Source organism: Scyliorhinus canicula, chromosome 3 (genome assembly GCF_902713615.1).
Source record: "Scyliorhinus canicula chromosome 3, sScyCan1.1, whole genome shotgun sequence".
NCBI lineage: Eukaryota > Metazoa > Chordata > Chondrichthyes > Carcharhiniformes > Scyliorhinidae > Scyliorhinus > Scyliorhinus canicula.
Window position 1 is genome coordinate 270,632,159 of NC_052148.1, and position 22,497 is coordinate 270,654,655.

The 22,497-nt window shown below is 49.3% G+C and overlaps 1 protein-coding gene across 1 annotated transcript in view; it reads left to right on the forward strand.

The window, feature by feature from the left end:
• Nucleotides 1-310: 310 nt before the first annotated feature.
• The window catches only part of LOC119963529 (palmitoyltransferase ZDHHC5-B-like), a 39,337-nt gene continuing 17,150 nt past the window's right edge, over nt 311-22,497 (forward strand). Inside the window, exons 1-6 of the mRNA XM_038792802.1 lie at nt 311-728; nt 4,201-4,322; nt 6,075-6,217; nt 9,078-9,250; nt 14,690-14,792; nt 18,692-18,783. Coding sequence (XP_038648730.1) covers nt 628-728; nt 4,201-4,322; nt 6,075-6,217; nt 9,078-9,250; nt 14,690-14,792; nt 18,692-18,783 — 734 coding nt within the window. The 5' untranslated portion in view covers nt 311-627. The remainder of the gene's footprint in view (nt 729-4,200; nt 4,323-6,074; nt 6,218-9,077; nt 9,251-14,689; nt 14,793-18,691; nt 18,784-22,497) is intronic.

Here is a 22,497-nt window from a genome sequence, read left to right on the forward strand (position 1 = left end):
GGATGCTCCGGTTTCCTCCCTCAAGTCCCGAAAGATGTGCTTGTTAGGTGAATTGGACATTCTGAATTCTCGCTCTGTGTACCCGAACAGGCGCCGGAATGTGGCGACTAGGGGATTTTCACAGTAACTTCATTGCAGTGTTAATGTAAGCCTACTTGGTGACAATTTAAAAAAAAATTTTTTTAGAATACCCAATTTTTAGCATGGCCAATCTAACTACCCTTTGGGGTGTGGGGGTGAAACCCACGCAAACACGGGGAGAATGTGCAAATTCCACACGGACAGTGACCCAGAGCCGGGATCGAACCTGGGACCTCGGCGCCGTGAGGCTAACCCACTGGGCCACCGTGCCCACCCACTTGTGACAACAAGAAAGATGATATGGAATATGGATGCTGCCATTCATAAATACCCATGCAGAGAGGAGGCTGGATGTAAACATTATTGTTACAAAGGGAACTGGTGTCCACGGTAACGGCAGGTGTGTTTCTGTGAGGGCACAATGGCAGGGGTTGGATAAAGGTTGTGTGGGTCGAGGAAGGTATGACTCTGAGCGGAGGGTAGAGTTGACGAGCTCACTTTCAACATTTACCTGTCGGATTGCCCACGCACGCAAAACCAAGGAGGATGTGCAGCAAGCACCTGAAGCTTGCCTGTGAGCGGAAGCTACCCAACTTATTATTAATATTGGTCTTCTTCACAATTAGTACCTTATTTTATTTTTACCCGTAAGTATTTTAATCAGAGAGTGGGTGTTGGGCACGTCCTTAACAAATATGGTCCATTTTAAAACACCTTTTTATGGGTCTAGCTACCAAATTGAAGCTGTGTGATGCTGTCGGCGATAATTTTACCTTTGAGCCTCAAGGCCCCCTTCAGAAATTCAAGCGAGAAATCCTGGTCGACAGTCCAGTCCATTCGAGTACTGGGGGTTTGGGTTAATTAAGTGTTTAATTGTCTTGAGGGACGAGATGTTTAAGCCGTGTTCGCGTCTGCCCTCTTGCAAGCAGAGGGCTTTGCCACCTTGCCCTGGCCAATATTCTTCAATGCGCACCTCTGACATTGGATTATCTGCTCATTACCACCATGCGGTTGGAGGGAACTCCCTGTGAGGGTATTGACTGCTGCCGTTCCTATCTTACAACAGTGGCTACGGTTCTGCCAAGCGATGTGGGACTTTGTGATTATGAAAGGTGCTATAGAAAGGCACATTCTTGTTAGTTTTCGAAGCCATGTTTAAAATTTACCCCCCCCCCCCCCCCCCCCCCCCGGAGGGTCACTTAATGGGAGCAATTTAAATTAAATTTAAAGTGCAAACATTTTAAGTTTTATTAATTATCTCCGAAAACCTTTTAAGCAACCTCCTTGTGAGTGTTGTCTTTGGTATTGTTGCTCTCCAATAGTAACATTGACTGTTTAAATTTGGGTGAGTGAAGATTTTAACTCTATTGAGCTGGTAAACACAAAGGCATTTTTGAAGACTAACGATTAGCCGGTGGAAACAAATAATGCGGTTTCAAAATGTCGAGTATTATTTTTAAAAAAATAAATTTAGAGCCCCCAATTCATTTTTTCCAATTAAGGGGCAATTTAGCGTGGCCATTCCACCTAGCCTCCACATCTTTGGGTTGTGGGGGGTGAGACCCACGCAGACATGGGGGGGGAATGCGCAAACTCCACATGGACAGTGACTCAGAGCCGGCATCGAACCTGGGACCTCGGCGTCGTGAGGCAGTAGTGCTAACCACTGTGCCTCCGAAAAATGTTGTCTTACATTGATCTGTGGAGACCGCCGCTCTGACATCGATAAGGAATGATGCCATAACAACAGTGACATCATAGAGCCATTTTAACCAGTCATAACATTCTGATTCACACCTGATCATTGCATAGAACGTATAACATGAAACTGGCCACGCACTCAATGCTGGTGTTAATGTCCCACACAAGCACCCTCTTAAATTATTCATCTCACCCTATCAACATATAATCTGTTGCTCTGTTCACTTGCTATAAATATGGCTGTTAATAAGGTCGCCTTTCTTAATCCTAATTATTTTTTTTTAATTTAGAGTGCCCAATTATTTTTTTCAATTAAGGGGCAATTTAGCGTGGCCAATCCACCTACTCTGCACATTTTTGGGTTGTGGGGGCGAAACCCACGCAGACACGGGGAGAATGTGCAAACTCCACACAGACAGTGACCCAGAGCCGGGATCGAACCTGGGACCTCAGCGCCGTGAGGTGGTTGTGCTAACCACTAGGCCACCGTGCTGCCCAAGCCTTAATCCTAATTATGAGTATGCTTTCAGAGTCACCAGGTATCTCTCGATACCGCCACAAGGTTCAACCCGAATACCCATCAAAGAGCCAATGCACCAGTTAGTTAGTTCAAAGTCAATACTACTTTATTTACACACAGTATGATTTACTCATGCACAATCACACTACAGACCAAACTATCTTTATCACTAACGCCTATACTTCACTTCGGGTGCCCACTTAGGTCAGAGGAACAATGGCCGTTGTTCGGATCTGAGGCTGTTGGGTTCGAAGAGGTAACAGAACTACAGCTAAGGTCGTCCGTCTGGTAGCGAGCGTTGACCTTAAACTTACTGCTTCTGGTGATGCTGGTGGAAGGGTCTCTCCGCCTGAGAGCCGAATCCAAGAGGCTGAACCTTTGGCGGGGGTTCCTTCTTATACTTGGAATGGCTTTGCGCGCTTTTAGGCGGGCCTTAAACCTGGGCCCAATTAATTGGGCAGCTTCTTGATCATTGTCATCGATCTAAACCAATAAAGGGGTGGGTGCCCTGATGGCTGGGCATGTCCTAAGTGGCCGTTGGCCTTGCTTTGTTTGTATCTTCTGGTTGGGGTGGTGGCGCCGGAATGTCTGGGATGGTATCGGCTACCTGAGCACTCGTTCTTTGTTTCCCGGAGATGGGCCATCAGTATGTAAATTGACCCAGAGTTTCGGTTCCGTCTGCTGACTGTCTTCCAAATATACATTCAGGCTCTGTGCCTGCTTGTTGCTCAGTATTGTCCATTATTTCCCTATAGGCTCTGCGAGTGTCCATTTTATATACTGAAAGTGGCCGTCCCAGATGGCTACAATCCATATAAGCATCTTTATTCTATCTAATCAAACCCCTTCAGCATTTTAAAGACCTCAATCAGGCCATCCCTCAGTCTTTTCTGGATAAAATAGTCTTACCTGTTCAATCTTTCATGAAAGATATAATGTCTTCATAGAATCCCTACAGTGCAGAAGGAGGCCATTCAGTCCATTGAGTCAGCCCTCTAAAAGAGTACTCAACCTAGGTCCACTAGGCTGCCTAGCCCAATCCCCATAACCCCAGCCAAAGTTCTTCCTCACACACTACTGGAAGTGTCTCTGTTAAAACAAAACTGATACCTCCAGATACCTACCAAGTTATTTTAGTGAACGCTCCCAAATGGAGACATTTAAATAAAACATAAATATATTGAAGTAAAAACTACCAGCAGCTGCAGTGATAATTCGCCAGTCCCATATTAACCCTTACTCTGCCAAACACCCTTATATAAATGGGGCAATTTATAAATCTACAATGATTGGCAACCTGTTGGCAATAGTCTGGTGAGATATTTGGTCAAATCTGCAAGGTGCCATAATAAAAATTGAAAAATGCTGAAGTATTAACTCTGTTTCTCTTCCCAAAGATGCTGCCTGACCTGAGGAGTATTTCCAGTATCTTCTGTTTTTATTTCAGCCTCTGCACACAGCATTTTGTTTTTGTCTGCAAGGTGCTCTGTTAGTGAAAGAGTGTGCAGGGGGGGGGGCTCTTTTGTGTTTTCAGGTGTGATGCCAGGGAGCACTTTGCGAATAAATTATTTCAACAATAAGTGAATATCTGGAACGCTCTTTCTCCCCCTCCCCCCCCCCCCCCCCCCCCCCCCCCCCCCCCCCCCCCCCCCCCCCCCCGATCCCCCACGCAAAAAAAAATTGTTCAGCTGGAGCGAGGGCATTGAGAGGGAACGGAGTTGGGTAAATGGAATGGTGGCCCTAATTGAACGGTGGAAAGGCCCAGGACACTGATTAGCCTCCTCCTGTCGCTATGTCGAGATGGTAGTTGTGGGAGGGAGTTAATTGTAAGGAAAATAACATTAGAAATCTGTCTAACGAATAAGTATATTGCTGAACTCTTCTCTGCTTCTTTTCAGATGTATGTGGCTGCTTCACAACTTATCAATGGCTGTACCTATCATTCAAACTATCTTTTTAATAAGCTGCTGCCTTAACTACCTCATTTGCATCTTTATAGATCCTGGAATTCTCTGCAGAGGTAAAGTCGCCTGGAGTACAGTATTTAAGTTAAATACAAACTGGAGCGAGTAACAGTGGCTGAACTGCTGATTTGGTGGAAAGACGTGACTCATTGGCTGTAGAGAAACTTGCTCTTCAAAACCGATCCACAGGCTCTAATTTTGGGCCTTGTGTTCCGGAATTTTAAAAGGGGGGTGTATGAATGGAAATGAGCATAAATCTTTGAAAGCAACGTGAATAAATAATTTAGAACGTTGACGATGTACCGTCAATTACCACGAGACGAGAATGGTGAAACGATCGAGGCTTCACTGCACAAGATGTTGTGCCTCCTGCAGCTGGACCCAGAATGGGAGCAGTGCAGGAGAGCAGACACTTTTATACTCCGCCTGCTGGGAGGAGCAGTGGTAAATCATTAAAGAGTAACCTGCTGAATCTTTATAAATAACTGGATAGGCCCTAGCTGCAGGTATTGTGTTCAGTTCTGGGAACTGCACATTAGGAAGGATGCAAAGACCATGAAAAGGTTCAGGGGCGGGATTCCCTCTTGGCTGGAATCGGGAAATGCGATTGGGCGGAGAATTGGTTCCGAAGCCAAAATCGCGGCAGGCGGCGATTTCATGTCAAATTGCAATTCTCAGTCGCCTCGACAACGGCGTCAATGCGTTTCAGAACGCACGTACAATAAACGCTGTTGGCATATCATAAGTGAGCCTGACCCGGTATTCTCCGGGGCTTCCGCTATGCTAGGCCTCCGCTGGGCCGAATTCCCCACGGCGTCGTTCACTTGTGTTTTTAAAAATCGTGAAACGGGCACCATGGATGCTGAGGGGGGGAGAGAGGGTACGGAAAGTGTCCAGATCGCCATAGTTTAATGATTAGCTCCTATCATATTTTCTGGGATAATGAAGCAATCCATTCCTGCTTTCAGCAAGACTTGCATGATATCCAACCCCCAGCTGATGCTGCAAGTGACATTCGTCCTATATCTTAACCCTCCTCTCAAAGAGGAAGTGTAGCCACAATTCCTTGACCATGACTATTGACCATTATCAAGTCTCCCACCAGCACAACCGTTTGCTGACAGTTGTGCCGCTGACTTGGGGTCTTCTGCAGGGCAAGGGGGAGTATTGGGAGGTGGCCAGGAGGTGCACTGTGGGGTCGGGGAGGATGGGCATGGAACACCATTGCCGCAGCCTGCAAGGCAATCATCGGGGATTATTCTCCTTCGAGCAGAGAAAGGTAAGGGGAGATTTAATCTGTGCACTCAAACTTATGTAGCTTTTTGATGGAGTAGGTCAGGAGGAGCTGTTTTCATTTAATAATAATAATAATAATCGCTTATTGTCACAAGTCGGCTTCAATGAAGTTACTGTGAAAAGCCCCTAGTCGCCACATTCCGGCGCCTGTTCGGGGAGGCCAGTATGGGAATTGAACCCACGCTACTGGCCTTGTTCAGCATTACAGGCCAGCTGTTTAGCCCACTGTGCTAAACCAGCCTCTTGTAGAAGGAAGGCCAATAACTGGAGGACACGGATTTAAGGTAATTGGCCAAAGAAAGATGAGAATTCGCTTTCTGGTGTTGTGATCTGGAATGCGCTGCTTGAAAGGCCGGTGCAGTAGTCATTTTCAAAAGTGAATTCGGTAAACTCTTGGAAAGGCAATGCAGACGGGTAAGACTAATTGAATAGCTCTTTCAAAGAGCTAGGACAGGTATAATGGGGCGAATGACGTCCACCTGTATGATTCCAGGTATTTTCTTTTGTTGTAGATCCGGACGACCCAAATTCTGTATTGGAGGCAGAGGAAGTGACGGTCAATGGTACCACCTTTACAAAGAAATGGTGCCAAATCTGTAGGTTCTTCCGGCCTCCGCGGTGTCGACACTGCTACACATGTAATGTCTGTGTGGAGGTAAAACTTGCTACATTTCATGTCACTCCTTTTTTGCTGTCTACTTTTAAACAAACAGATTGGTTCCAGGTATGGGCCATACTCATCTTAACTGGGCTGCTCGCAGTTCCGAAAAATCATTCCAACCACAAAACAAAGTCGCGAGCTAACTCCGCCCTCCCTCCACACACACACACACCTCCTCCACACACACACCTCCTCCACACACACCTCCTCCCTGCTGCTGAGAGGCTCCTTATTTCCTGCCAGGACCATTTGCACGCCCTGCTGCTTTTCCTGTGCACAGCTCCCGAAGACAGCAGTTTATAAAATGTCCGTAGGCCCCAATATTGGCCTGCGGAACAAACAAGACCATCAAGAAGACATATTGAAGACTCTCTGATCCGCAGAGAACCTTGAAACATCTTGTGGGGTGCCTCTCTGTTTGGATGTCTCTTGGGAGCGCTCAAGGGACACTTGCCAACACTGACCACTGTAGACAAGGCCTAGCTATTCCTGTTCTGGAACTCCAGGGGCTGTCTGACAGGGGCTGCTTTCCCCTGGACCGTGTTGTGTTGTTACAGCTGCATCCAGGCGAGTGGAGAGCTTTCCAACACACTCCTCCTGACCTGCGCCTTGTAGGTGGTGAAGAGGCTTTGGGGAGTCGAGAATGTGCCACAGCGCACCCAGCCCTTGACCAGCTCGAGTAGCGTTGACATTTATGTGGTTAGTCTATGAGTTGATGATCACCGGTGAACTCTGGGATGTGCTGGTGGGAGACTTGATAATGGTCAATAGTGATGTTCAAGGAATTGTGGCCAAACTTCCTCTTTTAGAGGAGGGTTAAGGTATTTGTGGAGGATGAATGTCACTTACAACATCAGCTGGGGGCTGGATGTCATGCAAGTCTTGCTGAAAGCAGCAATGGATTGCTTCATTATCCCAGGAAATATGATAGGAGCGAATCATCAACAAACTACCTCCCTTAGGAAGGTCATGGAGGAAGCAGCTGAGCCTAGGATGCTGTCCTGAGAAACACTGCAGCAATATACTGATCTCCAACATAACAATCTTCCTTTGCGACTGGCAGGACCTCTTGAATGAGGGGGTCCTCTGATGAGGAAAGGTTGGATAAGCTGGGCCCTGCATCCCCTGGAGTTTAGAAGAAAGAGATGTGATCTTATTGAAATATGTAAGATCTTGAGGAAACTTGACAGGGTAGATGCTGAAAGATTGTTTCCCATACAGGAGATACTAGGACCGGGGGGGGGCACAGTTTATAAATACGCAGTCTCCCATTTGAGGTGATGAATCTTTGAGGAGAAATCTTTTCTCTCTGAGAGCCATGCGTCTATGGAACTCTCTTCCCCAGTGAGTGATGGGAGCAAGATCATTGAATGCTTTTAAAGTACAGATAGGCAGATTCTTTACTAACAAGAGAGTCCAAGGGTAAGAGGGGAAGGTGGAATGTGCCATTGAGGCCGCAATCAAACCAGCCATGTTCTTACAGAATTGCACAATAGGCTCGAGGGGCTGAATGGCCTATTTCTGCTCATGGGTTCAGCCACTGGAGGATTTTCCCCACAGATCCACACTGAGTTCAGTTAAAATAGGGCTGCAACATGCCACACTTGGTCAAACGTTAACTTGATGTCGGGGATATATTTTCTCATCTTCTCTCATCTGCAGCATTCAGCTCTTGTGTCTATGTTTGGACCAAGCCTGTACTGAGGAGCCAAGTATTGCTGGTAGAAACCAACTGGGAGGGCAGCACGGTGGCACAGTGGTTAGCACTGCTATCTATGGCGCTGAGGACCCGGGTTCGATCCTGACCCCGGGTCACTGTCCATGTGGTGGTTGCACATTCTCTCTGTGGGTCTCACCCCCACAAACCCAAAAAGTGAAGCAGGCTAGGTGGATTGGCCATGCTAAATTGCCCGAAAAAAAGGACTTCACCAGCTCAATCAGTGGTGTTGCTAGCAAGCCACTCTGTGTTGTATGTTGAAATATCCCAGAGTGCATTCTGTACTGTTGCTACTCTCAGTGCTTCTTCAACATGGAGAAATGATTTTTCATCAGATGAGGGGAGAGGGGTAGATGGTAATCAGCTGGACGTTTCCTTGCCAACATTTGAATTGACACCATGAGTCTTCTTGAAGCCAATGTTCAGCGCACATGGATCCACCCTTCCCAACTATATAGCATTGTAACACTGTCACTGGTATGTCTGTCCTTCTGGGGCGACAGGATATGCCCAGGGACGGCCTGCAACTTGACCTGATGGATATGATTCAGAGAACATGTCTATGTTGAGCTATCACTTCATAAAGCTGTAGGGCAGTGCTTCCAACTTTCATACAATCCCCGAGGCATGGAGGAGATTTCACGGCGAATTGGATTAGGCATATCTGCAGCTTGTCATAATTTTAAAAAAAGTAGGAGTACCCAATCATTTTCTTTAAGGGGCAATTTAGCGTGGCCAATCCACCTACCCTGAACATCTTTGGGCTGTGGGGGTGCAAACACGGGGAGAATGTGCAAACTCCACACGGGCAGTGACCCAGAGCCGGGATCGAACCCGGGTCCTCAGCGCCGTGAGGCAGCAGTGCTAACCACTGCGCCACCGTGCCACCCACCTTGTCCTAATTTGTCCTAATTTGACAGGCTGTTGGTTTTATTCTGTGCTATATCATGCTGCCAGTACAAATGTGTGCAGTTTCCTCTGGCTTGTCTTAGAAAATGGGAAAAGTATCAGTAAAATTTAATTAAATGAAAAGGTGAGGATGAAATAAATTGTAACGGGGAAACCTATGAATGAAGGTATAAAACATACAGCACTGTGTAATATGCATAATGACATTTTTAAATCTTCGCTCAACAGAACCTCGATCATCACTGCACTCTCATGAACACCTGCATTGGAAAACGTAATTACCGCTTCTTCTTCATTTTACTGCTTTCATTGATGTTCTTTACCCTTTTAACGCTCGGATTCTGCTTGACATACGTGTTTTTGAACACTCGTGAGCATTATACAATCGAAAAGATCTTCACGTATCCTTTCTATGGAGTTCTAAAGAAGGTCACATGGGAGCAGGTAGCAATTCTAAGAACCTTGTTACAGTGGATTCAAATACAACATAGCAGACGTTGCATGATTACTTAGTTATTGATGTATAATTGTATAAAGTTTCACAGGAACAGGCTATTCAGCCAACAGGCCTAATTCCTCCCACCTTTGCATAATTTCATGTATCAACCTAACCTCTTATTCCTTTCTCCCTCCCTCATGTACCTACCGAGCTTCCCCTTAAACATATCGGTTCCGTTTGCCTCAATCTTGCCGTGTGGCAGCGAGTTTGCTACATTCTCAACACCCTCTGGTTAAGACATTTTTCCTGACTTCCCTATTGGGTTTGTTAGTAACTATTCTATATTTATGGCTCTTAATTTTGGACTACCCCATCTTTTATTATGCTCCTGTATTATCTTTTATAACATTTCTCTGTGTGTCTTGATATTCTACGGAGTGTAACATGTGCTACTCAAACCTTGGCTAATGAAGAGGTCTTCTGAATCTTGATAAAGAAGACTCGCACTCATCCAGTAGTAACAAAAGATTTATTGAATAACTGTAACAATAATTGCATGAGTTCTTTACTTTAACATTGATACTAGTGATAAGGTTAACAAGATCTAACAACAGTAACTATGCTTGACTCCAGTAACCATCTGAGCTAATCTGATACTCCTGTCCTGGTTACGGTCCATCCAAAAGAGAGACCCAATATGGTTGCCTTTATACCCCTGTTGGTCCGGCCCTCTAGTGATCATGTAGTGCTACTGATTACACATTAACCCCTTATGTACATGCACGTACAGAGATCACTACACCCCACAAGTGGAAGCAACGTATCTGCATCCACCCTATCACATCCGTTTCATAACTTACAAGTCCTCGATGACACCACCTCTCAGTGATGAGGGCCCCAGCATGCTCCATCTTTCCTGATCGTTCTTTAAAAAAGAAAAAATATAGAGTACCCAATTATTTTTCCAATTAAGGGGCAATTTAGCCAATCCACCTACCCTGCACATCTTTGGGTTGTGGGGGCGAAACCCACGCAGACATGGGGAGAATGTGCAAACTCCACACAGACAGTGACCCAGAGCTGGGATTCGAACCCGGGTCTTCAGCGCCACAGTCCCAGTGCTAACCACTGCGCCACATGCCACCCCTTTCCTGACAGTTCTAACCGAGGGGCCTCTATATCCTTTTTCCATGCTGTACAAGAAACTGTCTGGATGCAAATGAAATAAAATGATACTACAAGACTCATATGCACATGTGCAGGAAAATGGAAAAGACATTCCGTTGGCAATGTTTTATATTCTGTTGAATGTCTTCATTCCCCCACTCACATCCCCCAGCTCATACTTTTTGCATCACTCTTGCTTCTCAATACCTGAAGTCCCCTCCAGCCACAAATAGTAGAACAATTAACTATTCACTAGCCAGCGGGACCATTTGATTGGTCAGTTGGGGGGAGTCTAGTAAAGTGAAACTGCCTCCAAGTCTGTATTCACTTCCCGCTGCCTCAGGAAGGCAGACAGCATTATCGGAGACCCCTCCCACCCAGACAGAGCTCACTTCCAGACCCTTCCATCAGGCAGAAGGTACAGAAGTCTGAAGACCTGCACATCCAGACATAGGAACAGCTTCTTCCCCACAGCTACTAGACTCCTCAACAACTCCCCTTCGGACTGATCTGTTCCCTGGAAGAACACTATTCACAACGTTCAATGTTGCTCTTGCTCGTATTTGCTTTGTTTGGCCCCTTGATCCGCACAGTAACCAATCACTGTTGTCGATGTACCTTTTGTCAATGTACTCTGTTGATTATTCTTTTGTCTATATGTACGTACTGTGTATGTTCCCTCGGCCGCAGAAAAGTACTTTTCACTGTACTTCGGTACATGTGACAATAAATCAAATCAAATCAAATCAACTCTTTGTAATGTCGGATGAAGAGGAGGCCACTCAGCTCCTTCCTTCATCTTCTTCCCTTGTTCAGTCAGATCAAGACCAATCTGTATCGTGACTCTAATTACCAACATTGATTCCGTAACTCTTTATACCCTTGCCTGACAAAAATCTATCCCAGTTGTGGATTTTTCCATTGACTTCCAGCCTCAGCCGTTTTTCACAGAGAGATGTTCTGGACTTCTGCTACCTCTTGTGTGACAAAGTGCTTCCTAACATCACTGCTGAATGGCATCGCTCTCATTTTAAGGTTGTGCTGTCTAGACCCCTCCCACCAGAGGAAATACTTTCTCTCTATCCACCCTATCATTTCCTTCAACAATTTTAAACACCTCAATTGGATAATCCCCTAATTTTCTATATTAAAGAGGGTGGCACAGTGGGTTAGCCCTGCTGTCTCACGGCGCCGAGGTCCTTGGTTCGATTCTGGGTCACTGTCCGTGTGGAGTTTGCACATTCTCCCCGTGTTTGCGTGGGTTTCGCCCCCACAACCCAAAGATGTGCAGGTTAGGTGGATTGGCCAGGTTAAATTGCCCCTTAATTGGACAAAATGAATTGGGTACTGTAAATTAAATTTTTTTAAAAACTTTCTGTATTAAAGGGAATGCAAGCTCTGTGAAACTTGTCTTCATAATTGTAACTGGTTTAATCCAGGCATCAATCTGGTGAGTCTGTGCGACATGCCATTCGGGGCCAGCATATCCTCCCTGATACATTATATTAATAACTGAATGCAGTGTTCTTGACTGGGTCTAACTAGAGCTGTATTTAACTGTAATATAACATCCATCACTTTGTATTCCAGACGCAATGATATAAACGCCAACATTCAAAATCCAAATTAAAAAAAAATAAATTTAGAGTAACCAATTATTTTTTTTTGCACCAATTTTCTGTGCACCAATCAGCGGGCCAATCCACCTACCCTGCACATCTTTGGGTTGTGGGGGTGAGACCCACGGGGAGAATGTGCAAACTCCTCACGGACAGTGACCCAGGTCCGGGATTCGAAGCCGGGTCCTCAGCTCCGTGACGTAGTGTGCCACCCTACTCACATCGCACGAGGAATGTTCAAGCTGTTTTCCCTGGACCCTGACAATCTGGGTATAAGTAGATTAGGTCCTATTTGTGCCTTTGTTACTTTTCCACTGTTTCGTCCTGTTTATCACTGGCTTGCTGCTAAAATCGGCGTCAGATGGAGAGTCGATGGCGTGGTGGTGATGCCACTGGACTAGCAATCCAGAGGTTTGTATCTGGAATGTATCTGTTGTAAAAGCCCACCTGGTTCACTAATGGGAAGGAAATCTGCCATCCTCACTCGGTCTGTCCTACATGTGACTCTGGACCCACAGCAATGTGGTTGGCTCTTTACTGACCCTCTGAAATGGGCCAGCGAGCTACTGAGTTCCAGGACAGTTAGGGGTGGGTGACAACTGCTGACCTTGTTGGTGATGTCCACATCCTGTAAAAAAATTTACAAAACATCTTCCAGCAACAAATGATTGTGCTTTAATGGAAACATGCCATTGGGGGGATTTCTCTAAAGTAAGGTGATGAATCTGTGCACAAAGTAACATTGGCCAAACAGCTGGACTTCCTGGCTCCCAGCATAACCAGCATTACCCAGATAAAGGCAGTTAATGGGGCCTTGCAGTGCTTTACCACACGATGGGCAGAATTCTCTCAGCCCGGGGCCTGAGAATCGCCGCGACCGGTGCGAATCGCACCACGCCACCCTGACGCCGGGATGTGATTCTCCGCTCTTGCGCCGCTGTGGTCGGTGCGGCGCCGGTCGGGAGCCGCTCTACAGCCCCCCCCCCGCGATTCTCGACCCGGGATGGGCCGAACGGCCGTAACAAAAAACCCGAGTCCTGCCGGCGCCGTTCCAACCTGGTCTTATCTGGCGGGACCTCGGCATTAAAGGGTCTGGGGGCGGCCTGTGGAGGGGGGGAGGGGGGAATCTGACCCCGGGGGGGGGGGGGGGGGCAGCGATCGGGGCCCACCAATCAGCGGGCCAACCTCTCAGGCTGGGGGGCCTCCTTTCTTCCGCACCAGCCCCCGTACCCCTACGCCATATTGCGTCGGGGCCGGCGCGGAGAAGGAAGACACTGCACATGCGCGGACCCCGTGGCGCCCAGTTGACGCCGGGATCGGCAGCAGGAGCGGCGTGGGTCGCTCCAGTGCTGCGCTGGCCACCTGTAGGTTCCAGAATTGCTGATCCTGAGGCCATGTTGACGCCATCGAGATACACAACGCCGTTTCTGACGGCGTCAACACTTAGTTTCAGGATCAGAGAATCCAGCCCAGTGTGCCTCCTTCATGTTGATGGTGAGGGAGTCTGATGCATTTGTGAAATGTGATGTTGCAATGGACTACAGCGTGTTTAGGTTTTAAAGACTTCCATTTCATACTGGAATCATCTACATTGTGATTTATTGCACAAAGCAGGGATTTTAACCATGTCAAATCAAAAATAATGGTGGCTATCTTAAGCAGGAATTGCAGCAGATTTCTCACCACCCTTTCCCCCCCCCCCTCCTCTGAACACACACACACAGGACAGGGATCCTCTTCCCTAGTCCCTGGAGTGGGATGGGATACTCTCCAGTTGCCTGGATGAGTGCAGCTCCGACAACACTCAAGAAACTCAGCACCAACCAGATCAAAGCAGACCCGCTTGATCGGCAACCCCACCCACAACCTTGAACATTCTCTCCCTCCACCACCGATGCACCATGGCAGCTGTGTGTACCACCTACAAGATGCACTGCAGGAACTCACCAAAGCTCCTTTGGCAGCACCTTCCAAACCCAGGACCTCAACCACCTAGAAAGACAAGGGCGACAGATACACGGGAACACCACCAACTGCAAATTCCTCTTCAAGTCACTCACCATCCTGACTTGGAAATATATCGGCCGTTCCTTCACTGTCGCTGGGTCAAGATCTTGGATACTCCCTCCCTAACAGCACTGTGGGTGTACCTATGACAGATGGATTGCTGCGGTTCAAGGAGGAGACACACCACCACCTTCTCAAGGGGTAATTAGGGATGGGCAATAAACGCTGGCCTTGCCAGCGATAGCCACGTCCCGTAAAATAATTAATTCAAAATAGTTTGGGTGAAAAGGAAACTCAGTTGGTCGCCCTGAGTCCTCGTGGTCCACCCTGTGCTTCATGGTCCATGAAGATCTTAGAAAGTGTAGAGCTGAATTTTGAGTACATGGGAATATAATACTGAGACTCTTAACCTGGGTATTTAAAACATTTCTAAGAGCTGACTTTCCTGTTGATTATATTTTTACCCAGTTGGTTAATGAGTTATTGATTTATGTGCAATTAGGTTATAAGTACCTGTAGAGGGAACCTGGAGACCGCCTTACTCTTGATCATGACTTTGATGCAACCAAGAAAGCAAACATCAGTTTTCCTTAATAACATTTTTACAGCTTTATTCTTCTCTGTTTGACTGGAGTTATTTCCTTTCCTGTTGTTTATTTTTTTGGCTTTCACTGTTGCCTTGTGTCAACAGGAAAAACCACGTACGAGCAGGTAAGAGCAAAGAAAGGTCAAATAATTGAGCGAGTAGAAGTAATGTACAAATGTACAATTGCATACAACAGCAACTTGCACTTATATCAACAGCAACCTGGACTTATATAGAGCCTTTAACCCGGTAAAGCATTCCAAGGCGCTTCACAGGAGCGATTATCAAACAAGATTTGACACTGAACAAAGAGCAAAGAACAAAGAAAATTGCAGCACAGGAACAGGCCCTTCAGCCCTCCCAGCCTGCTCCGATCCAGATCCTTTATCTAAACCTGGTATCTAAACCATCTAAACCATCTATCTAAACCATCTTATCTAAACCTGTCACCTATTTTCCAAGGATCTACTTCCCTCTGTTCCCCGCCCGTTCAAATATCTGTCCAGATGCATCTTAAATGATGCTATCGTGCCCGCCTCTACCACCTCCGCTGGCAAAGCGTTCCAGGCACCCACCACCCTCTGCTTAAAAAACTTTCCACGCACACCTCCCTGAAACTTTCCCCCTCTCACCTTGAAATCGTGACCCCTTGTAATTGACACGCCCACTCTTGGAAAAAGCTTGTTGCTATCCACCCTGTCCATACCTCTCACAATTTTGTAGACCTCAATCAGAGACCCCCCTCAACCTCCGTCTTTCCAACGAAACCAATCCTAATCTACTCAACCTTTCTTCACAGCTAGCACCCTCCATACCAGGCAACATCCTGGGGTGAACCTCCTCTGCACCATGGCTGTTGGGACAAAACTTTCTAGAAAGAGGCTTCAAGGGACATCAGAGGTGGAGAGGGAGCCAGGAGACGTTTAGGATGAGTTCTGGCGCTTCGGGTCCAGGCATCTAAAGGCCTAACCATCAGTGATGGAGCGATTCAAATTGGGGCTGCCTCAGACACCAGAATTGGAGGAGTGTAGAAACCCCGGAGATCTGTAAGACCGGAGGAGGATACAGAGATAGGAAGGAGAGCGAGGCCAAGGAGGAATTTGAAAGCTAGGATGAGGATTTAAAATGGAGGTATTGCTTAATGAGTGAAGGTCAGCGAGCACAGAGGTGATGGGTGAATGGGACTTGGTGCAGGAAAGGATGCAGGCACCAGAGATATGCTTGATCCCCAGTTACAAAGGGTAAAATGTGGGAAGTCAACCAGGAGTGGTATTGGAATAGTCAAGGTTTTGAAAAAAAGGCACGGATGAAGCTTTCGTCAGCAGATGATCTGAGGAAGGATTGGAATTGGGCAATGTTGCAGCGATGGAAATGGGTGGTCTTAATGATGGTGCGGGTATGTGGTTGAACTCCATCTCAGGGTCATATATGACACCAGCTTTGTGAACAGTCAGCTTCAGCCTCACAGAGTTGCCATGGAGAGGGAGGGTGTCAGCGAGGAGGGAGCAGAATTTGTGCAGGGATCGAAAACAATTGTTTCAGTCTTCCCAATATTTGAATACATTTATTGACAGAGAATATGGAGCTCGTTTCCAGGAGGAATAGTTGAGGACAGTAGCCGAGATTCGCTTAAGAGGGAGCTAGATACATAGAGGAGGGAGAAAAGGAAGGGAGAAAATTCTGCATGATTGACGTGAAGAGGAGATTGAGGATTAACCCTGAGGCCCAGCCTAGTTATCTGGGAACATGGCTACAAATCCCGCCACTGCAGCCGGCGAAATGTCAGTTTAGTTAATAAATCTGGAATGATAAAGTTATAATTGATTGTTGTAAAAACCCATCTGGTTCACGAATCCCCTTTAGGGAAGGAAATCTGCCGTCCTTACCTGGTCTGGCCTACATGTGACTCCAGACCCACAGTGACGTGGTTCACTCTTAACTGCCCTCCTGAAATTGCTGAGTGCGGCACTCAGTTCCAGGGCAATTAGGGATGGGCAAGAAAAGCTGATCCAGCCAGCGACGCCCACATCCCATAAAATGAGAAATCAGTCTTTTTGCCACATCTCCACATTGACAACTGTACGCACATGTACCAAAGAAAAACTGTCCAGTCCAACTTCCGAATGAATCAACCTGACCCTTCACCCTAATACCTATTTTCTCAATTTTCACTACTCCTGCCTATTTGCCCTTCCAGATGCATTTCTGAATTCTGCTTTTTATTCTCTTTCTCCCTCTCATTAGACACTATCCCCCCCCCCCCCACCCCGCTTTATGTCTCTCTTTCTTCATGGCATATCTTTCTCCCGCTTTACTCCCAATACTCATTTCGCTGCCTGCTTTGAAACCGCTGCAGAGATGTGTCTGATGTAATGGGGAAGCGCCTGATGTTTGTTTGACATCTTCCCAGTTACATGATCTGTACGAAGGCAGTGTGTGTGTGCGCGTGCGTGTGTGTGTGGGGGGGGGGGGGGAGGGGGGGGGGGGGGGGGGGGGGGAGCCAGAATGCCATGTCCTACTACTTGGACGCAGTTGTTGGAGACTTTTACATCGCATCATGTTTATTTGCCCGTTAATACTGTCTTGCTATTTTTTCTTGCATGAAGATCTCTAAAACAAATGGAAATATTTTTTAAAATGTTATTGCCTAAAAAAAATGTTACCGCCTGGAGGTGCCCCTCCATATCGCTCACCATCCTGACTGGGGAATGAAGAAATGAAAAATGAAAATGAATGAAAATGGCTTATTGTCACGAGTAGGCTTCAATGAAGTTACTGTGAAAAGCCCCTAGTCACCACATTCCGGTGCCTGTTTGGGGAGGCTGGTACGGGAATTGAACCGTGCTGCTGGCCTGCTTTGGTCTGCTTTAAAAGCCAGCGATTTAGCCCAGTGTGTCGGGCACGGTTCAGCAGTCTCAGGATGAAGTCCGCTGAATGGCGTGTTTAACGGGGTGTTTCTTGGTGGCTACGGCACCAAGAGCAACTCCACTACCCAACGATACTTTGCTGTTTCTTTGTCCTCGGAGAGTGTCTCCCCACCGAGTCTGCACTTCGAGGGATTTGGATCAGGGTGCCAATTTGGAAGGGTGCCCTGATCTTTCTCTTCCCCCCCCCTCCCCCCACATTTTCAGCTCTTTTGAACCCCCCCCCCTCATCCCCTCAACCTTGGGGGGCACCCGGGAACCCCCACTCTGCCCCTCCCTCCTTAACTGGTAGTGCTACACTGGCACCAGGGCACCCCGGCTGTGCCCTTGTCAGTACCACTCGGGCCCCCTGCCAGGGTAGCTCTGCCAGGTTGTCTGGGTGTCACTGCTGTTGTGCCAAGCTGGCAGTATCAAGGTGGCCAGATGCCAGGGAGATGCCAGGGAGAGAGCCAGGGTTACCCCCCTGCCCTGTCCCCGACCACCCGGGATCACCAATGGCCTGGGGACCCCCCGCCCCCAGGTGCGGTTACGACTGGTTCATGTTTGTGTGGGCCAGTGCTGCACGCGGCCCTGGCGAGGTCTCGCTGCCGCGCCCGGTGTGTCCCAGGCACCGGGTGAATCTAGCGCTCGGTATTTAAATGAGCTGTAAGACTAATTTAAATATTCAGACCCGGATCACGCCCAGCGAGGGCGATTTGGGGCTTGTGCGCGATTCTCCCGTTGTGCCCGGATTCACACCAGGCACAATGGGGGTCACTGAATCGCACCCACCATCACTCCTTCACTGTCACTGGGTGAAAATCCTGGAATCTCCTCCCTAACAGCACTGTGGGTGTACCTACACCTCAGGGACTGCAGTGGTTGAAGAAGGCAGCTCACCACCACCTTCTGAAGGGTAATTGGGGATGGGCAATAAATGCTGGTCTATCTAGCGACGCCCACATCCCATAAAGGAATTTTTAAAAAAGTGACATTAATTGATCCAGACAAGCCATCAAATTGTAATCAATAACTTTTTGTGCGGAAGTTAAGTTTCTAGTCTGTATCTAAATCATGCTTGGTTAACAGGACTGTCCAATTTGAATGTTTGTTGTTGACAGTATATTGGTGTGTACAAGTCAAAAATGAGCCCTTTTAACCGTGGATGTCTGAAGAACTTCAGTTTGATGTTGCTAAGTCCCTTGTCAACAAGGTGAGTTCTGTTTTTCAAGGAGAGATGAGCGATTATCAACTTTATTTGTTGATTTTTATTATTTGAATGGATAATACTTTTAAAGGTGGTGGGGGCTCATACTGTGTGAGTAATGTACAATCAATTATAGGGCAGTAATAGCGATCAGAGCAGCATTTTAAAACGATGAGCATTGTATGTTTTCTCATGTTTGGTGTTCAGTACATCCTAGAACATAGAACATAGAAGATTACAGCGCAGTGCAGGCCCTTCGGCCCTCGTTGTTGCGCTGACCTGTGAAACCACTCTCAAGCCCACCCTGTGCAGGCTGTCTGCTGGGCAGGTTATTTGTGGGCAAAATATGAACACAAATGTTAAAAACTGGCCTTTAAAGTGACGCACAATTTTAACTCCTTCAATTTTATTTTGACCTTTAAATGCGCGACGGGTAATGTTCTCCATTCAGAAGATTTGCAATGCCTCTATTGTCCTGTCGTATTGCATAGACCCATCAGCAATTGTACTCTGCAGGACATGTTGAGCGAGATTTAATGGCCGGGGTGCGCTCAAGCGAGAGTGCGACGAGACTGTTAGATCGCAGTAGAGGCCAAAAACGAGAACCGCGCCAGGTGCCGATCGGTTTGCGATCTAACCGGCCCGCTCCCCTTGGCAAAATCAGGAGCCCGCCGTAGCGTGGCGAGAAACTAATAATCACCACCCAAGCCCAATCTCCAGACAATTCATGGGAGCGACCAATTTAAAAACGTGAAGCTTGCAGAAGGGCGGCTCCAGGGACCCGAGGAGGTGAATAGTCACCTTCGCTCACAGGCAAAGTGTCCGGGGGTAGTGGGGTTGCTGCCGGTGCTCAGAGTATAGGGGGAAGGTGGGGTTGGTATTGGGGAAGGGTGAGAGGGGAGGGGGGGTGAGCGACGGGGGAATGGAGGGTCGAGGGGAGGAAGACACCGCTGGCTGGCTGACACCTCCTCCAGTTCTTCACAGATATTACACGGAACGGATGATATCTTGGACCCCGCGGAAGCTGCTCTCGTGGTGCTGCTGGCAGGCCAGGCAGCCCGATGCCGGAGAAGGTGGCGGCAACAGCGTCGACCGAGACACGAGGCGATGGCCCATGTGCAGGGCCCCGCCCACACCCTGAGGACCCAGCCGCCCATCAGGCCAGGGAGGGGCCCAGAGAAGGAGGCCGGTGATGGCCCATGGTGTACAGGCATCGCTGGTCTTTGAAACAGGTGATGGACAATGTGTGCCGCAGGAGGCTCCGCCTCAATAAGCGGACGGTGTGACACCTGTGCCATATGTTTGCGCACTCAGCACCACCTGGAGGAGGAGGATACCCGCTCCCGGTGGCTTTAAAGGTTACCACAGCCAGGTAACAGCCAGGGCTCGAGCGGAGAATTGTGCAGCGTTTCACAAGCTACAGCCCACAAGTACATCCGTGAGGTCATAGATGCCCTATTTATTCGGGCAACGAACTTTGACCTGGACCAAGCCCCAACAGGATGCCCGGGCAGCAGGGTACTCCGCCATCGATGGGATGCCCCAAGTCCAGGGGGGTAATAGATGGCACGCATGTCGTCCTGCGCTCACCGGGCCGCGGTGAGTGCATTACACCAACAGGAAGGAGTTCCACTCCCTGAATGTCTAGTTTGTGTGCGACCACCACATGAAGATCATGCACGTGTGTATGTTTCTCAGGGAGTGTGTGTGATGATATGATCTGCATACTCGTCTGCCATTGGGCCAGAACGTCGGCTTACCATTGGCCCTGGTCGGTCATGTGCCTCTCGACCGATTGGCCGAGAGGCTGAGTTAACCACGCCTCTATCAACGAGGTATAAATGCTCAGAAGCCTGACGATCGTTCCTTTCCACTGTAGACGATCGCCAGGCTGTGTTCTAGTTAATTAAAGCCTGACATTGGTAAATCACTCGCCTCGCGTGCAATTGATGGTGCATCAATTTAATTAACTACAACTTTGAAGATGGAGTTCCGCATCAAGCCCGAATGCCTCCGCATCAGCCCGCAAACTCCGAACTCTACAGAACTCTTCAAGCTCTGGCAGACTTGCCTCGAAGGGTTCCTGGCATCTACAACCACCCCCCCCACCGGGGCACAGAAGCTGCACGTCCTCCACTCCAGCGTGGGTATTGCCGCTTACTCAATAATCGAAGACGAAACAGACTATGATGAAGCTATACGGAAGCTAAAAGGACAATTCCTCAAACCCATCAACAGGGTATTCGCTCGACATCTGCTGGCCACCAGAAAGCAGGTCCCCGGTGAGTCTCTAGACCAATACGCCCGGGCCCTCTGTGCCCTGGGGAGAGGTTGCGCCTGTGAAGCGGTGTCCGCTACAGAGCACATGGAGCTACTCGTCAGAGACGCTTACGTGGCTGGGATGCTGTCCCCCGTGATCCGCCAGCGGATGCTGGAAAGAGACGAACTCAGTTTAACGGAGACACTGACTCTCTCCGCCTCCCTGGAGGTCGCAGATCAAAGCGCGCGCACCTATGACCCTGGCCAGGCCGCCTCCTGGCACGCTTCCCACCAGCTACCCACCGCTCCCGGCCTCCCTCAGGCTTGTGCCGCGGGGCGCCCCGATAAATCCGCGGGGCCCCGCTGCTACTTTTGTGGGTACGCTAAGCACCCTCGCTCGCGCTGCCCAGCCCGCTCCGCCCTCTGTAAGAGCTGCGGGAAGAAGGGCCACTACTCCACGGTCTGCCAGGCCAAAACGCTGGCTGCAGCGCTTCTGGAAGCTGCACAGCACTCTCCCCCCCCTCCCCCAGGCCTCTGCCATCGGCCTGTGTGCCTCCCTCTCTCCCCCAGGGCCGCCCCAGCTGCTACCGACTCGCGCCCCGCCGGCCGACATGCGCACCTCCCCGGCCCCTCCAGGCCTCTGCCTGCCCGCCGCGCACGTTTCTCCCCCCCGCCCCCGGGCCCCGGCGCCCGACCGGCTCGCCTCTCCGGGCCTCCCTGGTCCCTGCCTGCCCGCAGCGGCCCTGCTTCCCTCGCTCCCGGACCCCGGCTCCCCCCACCCCCGGGCCCCGGCGCCCCGACCGGCTCGCCTCTCCGGGCCCCCCGGTCCCTGCCTGCCCGCAGCGCGACTCGGCTCCCCCCCGCCCCCGGCCCCCCGCACCCGGCCCGCGCGCCTTACCTCCGCCCACAGCTGATGCACCTAGCCGGCGTCCTGGAGCCGGCTTCCGCATCCCCACAGCTGATGCCGGTCACTCACCTCTTGGAGCCGGCCTGCACGCCTCTCCGCTCACAGCGCCGGGAACGCTAGCTCCGCCTCCAGCGGCCACGAGGGCTTCCTGGGCGCCGCCATCTTGGGGTGCCGACCCCACGTGCGGGTCCTGGGCGCCGCCATCTTGGGGCCCCGACCCCACGTGCGGGTCCTGGGCGCCGCCATCTTGGGGAACAGACCTCACCTGGGGATCCTGGCCACCGACTTCCACATCTGCCACGCAAGGTCCCTCCAGCATGGAATCGGACAGCGACGACGGATTTTCTCCACGGCTCGCGGCCGTTCACCCCACATATGGATCCTGGCCACCGGCTTCCACATCTGCCACGCAAGGTCCCTCCAGCATGGAATCGGACAGCGACGACGGATTTTCTCCACGGCTCGCGGCCGTTCAACTCGACCAGTCTCATCCACGCACGCTCGCCAAAACGACTACGCTGATCCACCTCAACGGCCACAAGACGGACTGCCTG